This window comes from Amblyraja radiata, chromosome 3 (assembly GCF_010909765.2).
Source record: "Amblyraja radiata isolate CabotCenter1 chromosome 3, sAmbRad1.1.pri, whole genome shotgun sequence".
Lineage (NCBI taxonomy): Eukaryota > Metazoa > Chordata > Chondrichthyes > Rajiformes > Rajidae > Amblyraja > Amblyraja radiata.
This window is the reverse complement of record NC_045958.1, coordinates 91,541,645-91,549,068: the sequence shown is the minus strand read 5'-3', so window position 1 is coordinate 91,549,068 and position 7,424 is coordinate 91,541,645. Positions and strand designations below refer to the sequence as shown.

Below are 7,424 nucleotides of genomic sequence, written 5' to 3'. Positions count from 1 at the left end.
TTTTCATCCATTTACACCTCATCACCCTGCCAGATCAGATGAGCTGTGATTAATACATTTTCACCTGAGCCAGTACATCACTTACATTCTGTACTGGTTGCTACTTTTATCACTATTTCCCCCACACTTTCTCATAAGCCTCCACATCCTCCTTGCAATGGGGAAACGAGATCTACAAGTAATACTCCATGTTGCCTGTTGCGCGAACGCTGCAAGAGAATAATATCAACGTTTCGTTTTGGAACAAATGACATCTCTTGACTTGACTTAAAAGTTCCCCCCCGTGCTTCAAAGAGCACTTTAATTGGCTGCAAAACTCTTGGAGGGGAGGGGAGTTTGTTAGGTTGACAAACCAACCCAGCACCAAAGCCCGACCCTCCCACAAAGTGTGGAGTCAGTGAACATAATGGGCGTGCAAATGTAACCCAGAAGTTTTTTTCGGGGAGGATATTAAAAAAAAAGGCCGCGCATTATTCCCTCCTCCTCCCTTTGTTTGCTGCGTTTGCATGCAAGAAAGACACAAATAAACTGTTGGAAGAGTGTAAAATAGTACAACTCCTCATCTTCTCTGGTCGATGCCCTTGAGCTTTGAGTCCCGGGCGGACGGGCGCGCGGGCGCTCTTTTGTCTCCCGCCTGCGCTCTCGAGCGTTCGACGCCTCTGCCGCCGACCGTTGCTTTTCAAAAACAAACACGTCACACGCCTTTCAGCGGCGGCGGCGACGCTGCGGTCCCGACTCCCCCCTGCCCCGCCCCCTCCGCTAAGACGACCAATCGGCTGGCGAGCTGCCGCCCTTTCGAAAGGCGCGCCAGGCGCCCGCAGCCAATGGGAGGTGGCGGCGCTCGGTGCATCCCGTAGCGGGGGGGTGGGGGGGAGAGAGACGGGGAGTGGCGTGTTGCTGGGCAGGTTGCTGGGCGGGATGAACACTGGAACTCAAGTGGACTTGGGGAAGAGACGGAGAACCCAGGCGCAACCTAACCTGCTGGCGGCTTTCGCCCAGCAGCCAATAGAGGGGCGGCATGTCCTCCCCAACCCGCCCCCGGGCCCGGCTTCCGGCCAATCGGCGCCGGCGGAGCGCCATGAGCGATGGGTATCCGGGTAGGAAACGTGTAATGAAGTTAGGGTGCAGAGTAGCATAGTGAGAACCAGCGCCCTGTGTAGCTTTGTAGTCCATTGACGCCTTGTGTAGTGGGAGCCTGGTAGGTATCCCTATGTATATTACTGTACGGGCTGGATATGTATGTGCGCGGGATATTTTAACGTAGCTTTTCCCCCAAAACAATCTGTTGACTCTTATTCCTTTTCCCCCCCCAACCCATTTTTACCGACTTTCTCGTCCTTTATAACAATATATATCAAAAAGATTTGGAAGAAGCAAATCTTTTATTTTTTTTTAAAAAGTGCTACAACTTGTGTTTTTATTTTCCAATCATTCGTTTAAACTTGGTGCATTTAATAAGAGTGGATTTTTTTTTTTTTAAATCGCATATAATTTATTTTTAAGAGAAAAAATGCGCGGGGAGGGTTTTTTTGTTTTTAAATAAAGAGTTTTGTTGCAAATTGATTCAAACATTGGACGGACTTGAGAGCCGAAGTTGGAGAGCGGGGTAGAGTGACGGTGGAAGGGTTGTGTGTGTGTGTGTTCTTTCTCTGGGAAATGGCCGCCTCTGGGTTACTCAATGTGACTCATTAATGCAAAGTGCGCAGCTGTTTTGCAGCCTCGCTGTCTTTGTTTTATTTTTTGCGTTTGTATAAATGTTGTAATCAAACTTGCAACAGCACACTTGCCTCTGAAACCCCGATTTAAAATCTGCATTAGTTCTTCTGGATTCAGCAGCTTTTTAAAGTTGCTGCTGCCGCCCCTGGTATTTTCTCTGCTTATGCTCCGTCTGCTTGCGGTATTGTGTGAGTCTGTAAAATGGAGGTGGCTGGACTGGCAGGCAGCTCCTACATCTGTTACACAGCCCGCCCTTTTCCTTAAATTTTTCAAATTTTTTGGCTTGCTTTCCCCCCCCCCATGTTTTAATATCGTCTTAATTGCGGCGTTTTTTTGCACGTTTTTATATTATAAAAACTACTTTTAAAACATCGGTTCAAATCTTTAGGTAAAACTTTTCTACCAGTACAATTTTGTGTATGTGTTTGCATGATCGTTTGCATTGAAAGTGTTCGTTTTAGATGAATTTAGGTTAAACATTGTTTGAAAAATGTTACATTTGAGTAAATTTGATGTGCAAGCATTATTTTCACGAATTGTAACGTTTCGTATGCCCACAATACTTTAAAAAAAAATGTATCTTAAAAAATCGAGAACTTTTTTCTGTTTGACAGAGAATTCAAAATGTAAGTATTCCGTGACCAAGTTTGATATGTTTCTTGTTTGTGTTTCTAAGAAAAATATGTTCATATCCTAAAATGAAATTTTTCCTTACCAAGGTTTTGTGTTTACTAGTTATTAAGTGGACTTAAAAGTTAGATACAGAGGAGTGAAAGTTACAAACAATGGCAGCATAGTATCTTAAAGGAAAGGTGCACCTGCAATTCTACTACATTCAAGGCAGTGACTATTTTCCATGTCAAGAGTTTTTAATGGGACCAATGGTGATGGGGAAACAGGAAGTAAAGATGTTTACAACACGTAGAGGCCTTTTGGATTGTTATATATGTGCTAGGGGAATCAAGCTCTAAAGTTCTGTTGTGCAGTGATCTGAATTTAAAGCATCAGTAATGATCGATATACCTTAAAATTCAATAACCAGGATCTTTAAAATCCTTTTCATTTGCTAAATTTAAATGTAAACGGCTGGCATCTTGGAGGTTCAGAGATGATGTTTTGCAAGCAAATTGAAGTTACTTTCTATTAGAATTAGAAAACAAATTAAACGATTTGTCGTGATTGCCCAACACCAAAACTCTACGCAGTCACTTAACGTTAGTGGTTGTATCGCTCTAATTTTTTAATGATTTCCAAGCAAAGCAAAGGTTGCTAACTGGGAAGTAATGACAATCTCCCGAAGCTGCAAACATATTTTAATGTTCTGCTGTACTTTATCCGTGGACTAAGTGACATTCTGGAGAGACTGTAGAGGAAATTAAAAAAATTACCAAACCTACTTGGTGACTTTTAGGTTAACAAAGAACTTCTTGAGGAAACCAGCTTAGACTGAACTTGTTTATCTATGGTATATCCAACAAAATATTTCACTCTCAATGTCTGAATATTTTTATTTTCCATTGCAGAAACCAACTAATCATGGTTAAAAAAGACCCTAATAAGCCTCGGGGCAAAATGTCCTCATATGCGTACTTTGTGCAGACTTGTCGAGAGGAGCACAAGAAGAAGCACCCGGAGGCCTCTGTCAACTTTACAGAGTTTTCAAAGAAATGTTCTGAACGGTGGAGGGTGAGTACTTTTATACTGGTTTTGGATCATTTTGAATTTATATTTGTGTATCTGTGATAACTTAAATAGCTTCGTTTTTAGACCATGTCAAACAAAGAGAAGTCAAAGTTTGAAGACCTGGCCAAGAACGACAAGGTCCGTTACGATCGGGAGATGAAGAACTATATTCCTGAGAAAGGGGACAAGAAAAGGAAGAAGGATCCAAATGCTCCCAAAAGACCACCGTATGTATTTCAGTCAAGGTGCTTGATATTACATTTTTTTAAACTGAATCTTGTTTTGTTGAATAATTTGTTTATTTTTGCAGATCATCGTTTTTCATTTTCTGCTCTGAAAAACGTCCAAAGATCAAGAGTGAATCACCTGGATTGTCCATTGGCGATGTTGCAAAGAAACTGGGCGAGATGTGGTCCACAGTGCAATCCAAGGATAAGCAGCCATACGAGCAAAAGGCATCTAAATTAAAGGAGAAGTATGAGAAGGTAAATGGGGCTTGAGTTTTAAATATTGTGATTCATTGAAGTTTTATTCAACCAGACAATTAAAATTATTTCTCTAGTGCATTTTTTTTTTCTGGGAGGAGGAGGAAGGTGATCCATATTTGCGTAATAGCTCATTGGGATGTTTCCAGCTGCAGACACTTTGTTTGGATCCTGCTCAACTTGTCTTCATCCGCAATAGTATTTATTGTCAGAATAATTTACACAAGACATGAGTGGCAGTAAACTATTCACAATAAATTGTCAGACAAGAACAGTCGAGCAAGAGACTCTTCTACAGACTCGAAGCATACAGCCTTTTCATATATTTGACAGGGATGCAGTGGGTCACGTCAGTGATCCAGCAGCACAGTCTTAGCACGATTGACTTTGGGTTTGTATAACCAGGCATGTATAGCCTAGCACAGAAGGAAAAGTTTAATTTCTACAGTACACTTATATTCTTTACATACCAGTTTCCAGTATATCATCCTTTGTCACATTCATCTCATCTATTCTGTAAAACTCAATTTCAAGCTAATCTCAAACTCCAGGCTTCAGTTGCATATTTCTATGCTCCATGCTATTGATGTTTTTCTTTTTCTTTGCTGGATCTCACTAATCGGCCTTTGGGTTGCTCTCTTGTTGCACGTCTTAAAGTATGGATGTGAAGAAAGATGAATCTTTGAATAATGAATCGATTCATATAGGATCTATTGACAAGAGTCTGCTAATGAAGACGAGGCTGGGGCATATGTCTGTGTGGATGACAAAGTCTGTTGACTCGGGAAATTAAGCTGTTTAGATGTGTGGTAGAAACAACAGCAATTAAAAAAATATATATATAAGCAATAATTTCTCAGAATAGAGTGACCAAAGCATAGCAAAATCAAAGTGATGAGAACAATTGATCTGTCACCAAACTCGATTGATGAGATTCTCATGTCATCTCCACTCTGCGGGGACAAATATGTTGAGACTGCGCACACTCCAAACAATGCACAAGATTCAGTATCAGGGAAGTGAAAGAATCGCAGTTGAGTACAGATGGCAGTGAATACGTGTGGGCCACACTATGGTGCAAGAGAAAGTTTTGTGGAACAAGTTTGGGAAATCTTGCACTGCAGAAAATTGATGTTTGAATCCTGTAATTGGGTGGTGTGTTAACTTATGCAAGCCAAATCTCCACAGCTTGATGTGTCTGTCAGCTAACAGGTATATCTTGATTGCTATCTATTTGGATTAATGGTTCAGTGATTGATGTGTAACTTCCTGCTGTTTAAATTTGCCTTCTAGGAGGTTGCAGCCTACAAAGCCAAATGCAAAGTTGATTCTGGTAAGAGACCTGCTGCCAAGCCAGCTCCGGCCGCGAAGAAGAAGGAAGAGGAGGAGGAAGACGATGATGATGAAGAGGAGGAAGACGACGATGAGGAGGAGGAAGACGACGATGAGGATGATGATTAAATGGCAACAGATATAAAAAAAATGTCTGTCTAAGCTTGATCTATTTTTCTTTGCGAGGACAAGAAATGTGAACTCATTTGTAATTTGGATCAATGGCTTAGGTGTAAAGAAACTGTACAAAACTGTGTATAGTTAGTGTTGTATTTTTACACTGCGTAGCCAGGCCCTGTAATGTTTTAATTGTAAGTAGCTGATTTTTTTTAAAGGCACTGCAAAGAAGAGGGGCTCCAGAGTCATGGAATGTTTTTGCCTATTTAATGTGTGTGAAATTTTCAAATGGCAAAAGTAGTAAGATTTTTTTTGTCATGCAGTTAATACCAATTTCTTTTGCCAATTTTTTTTTGTTTGTAGATCTTCTGTCACTACATGTGATTGCTAACTTTTCATGGTTAGATCATGATAAGAATCAATACTTTTTTAATAAAACTGAAACATTAACTTGTGGTTTCGCATTCAGATTTTAAGAATTTCTAAAAATGTACCTGGGATATAACAAAGACTGCAGATGAGGCATTCCTGACCAGCGAATTTGCAATATGTGTGTATGTCTTTCATCATGGGACAATGTGTTTGGAATTAAGTATTTCCAATGGAATAACAGGACTTTCTATAAATTATAATTGGATATTGGCTGAATACATTCTGTTGAGAAGCAATAAAATTAGGTCATTGTTGACCTTAACGAACTAGACCACACTAATGGTTAGAAGAACAGACAAGAGGATGGCTATGCAATAACAAGCATTTTCAAAATGGGACCTAAGCCAGGCGATTTTCTGCGTGCTGGTCCCAGAAGTCGATTTGTAATCACACATTACAATAGCTCTACTCTTTTAAACCTCTACTCCAACAGCAGATTCCCTTTATCATTTATCTATGCACGGCGGATGGCTCGATTGTAATCGTGTATAGTCTTTCTGCTGACTGGTTAGCACGCAACAAAATAATTTCACTGTGCCTCAGTACACATGATATAAACTAAAGTGCTTTTACCATACATCCCTAAAACATTTTGACCATCGAGGCAGCTGAGAGACAAATGTTAACATATCCAGTGTAAAACGGTCTCTTTGATTTTTGGCATACACTTCCAGTGTTCATTCCAATCCTTGGTACACACAGCAGCCTAATTGCCATCTCCAACATGCAGCTTGCCTAGAGGATTTGATAGCCACTATCAAAAATGGTTTGTGTCCTTATTCAATGTTACACTATCTCTAAGTTTCCCTCTTGTGAATTGTGGTTGCTGGGTCAAAATACCCCCCTACCGAGCAGCATTTGCAGTCTTTCACCAAGGGCTATAACAGATGGCTTAGCATTATCTGCGTAGTCAATGCAAGATGACACCCAAGCCAGGTCCCGGAACGGATCTGCAATCACTCACTCTTAAACTTCACTGTGGACGGCTTGACTAATCATGCATAGTGTTTCCACTGCCTGAAGAGCACACAATAGAAAGCTTTCACTGTTCTTCAGTGCACGTGACAAACTAAAGTAGCTCAAGGCCCAATGATCATTGTACCACTGCATCAACATTTTGTGGTGTGTGAGCTGTTTGAAAATGAGCTGCCTAGTTTGTTTCTATGGTCAGCAGGGTAAGGTCAACCCTTGAGTATGGTCAGATTCCTGGGAAAGGTTGGGAATAGAATGGGACACCTTGTGTGAGAGGGATCACACAAGCAATGGAGGGTTGGGCAGAGGGACGACAGGTGTGAAGGTCATCAGTGTGAAAGTCACAGTTTTTACCGTGAAGGTCAGAAGCAGCGAGAGCGAGAATTGGCTGAAAGAAGGTGGGTCAGGGAATGGAGATTTAATAAGAGCGCCAAAGGCACAGGTTCAAGTAATTTACAAATTAGCCCTACAGTAGTTGATTAGGTAGCAGATAAATAAATAAGTGCAGCTGTAGCAGAGCGGCCTTGTTGAGGTGAAGTGCCTTGGTGAGTAAAGTGCGAGTCTTTGGCTGGAGAGTTCGGTGAGGAGACTACGCTCAAAGGTAGAGAGGGTGAGAGGCACTACCAATTGGGATTTGTCTACTGAAATAATGGCAGGCAAGTTGTTTCAGCGTGATTTGCTGGATGT

The 7,424-nt window shown here is 41.3% G+C and overlaps 1 protein-coding gene across 1 annotated transcript; it reads left to right on the top strand.

Moving 5' to 3' along the window:
* The first annotated feature begins 1,068 nt into the window (after nt 1–1,068).
* On the top strand, nt 1,069–5,789 carry hmgb2 (high mobility group box 2). Its single transcript, XM_033018316.1, has 5 exons — nt 1,069–1,198; nt 3,240–3,402; nt 3,484–3,626; nt 3,710–3,884; nt 5,178–5,789. Exons 2-5 carry the CDS (start codon nt 3,253–3,255, stop codon nt 5,343–5,345), a joined length of 636 nt encoding a protein of 211 aa, XP_032874207.1. The 5' UTR covers nt 1,069–1,198; nt 3,240–3,252; the 3' UTR covers nt 5,346–5,789.
* The last annotated feature ends 1,635 nt before the right edge of the window (nt 5,790–7,424 follow it).

Bases quoted from the DNA above. Each gene is read 5' to 3' on its own strand.
- hmgb2 (XM_033018316.1), top strand. From the start codon at position 3,253: ATGGTTAAAAAAGACCCTAATAAGCCTCGGGGCAAAATGTCCTCATAT. The intron at 3,627-3,709 runs GTATGTATTTCA...TTATTTTTGCAG, and splicing joins AATGCTCCCAAAAGACCACC to ATCATCGTTTTTCATTTTCT. The intron at 3,885-5,177 runs GTAAATGGGGCT...TTTGCCTTCTAG, and splicing joins TAAAGGAGAAGTATGAGAAG to GAGGTTGCAGCCTACAAAGC.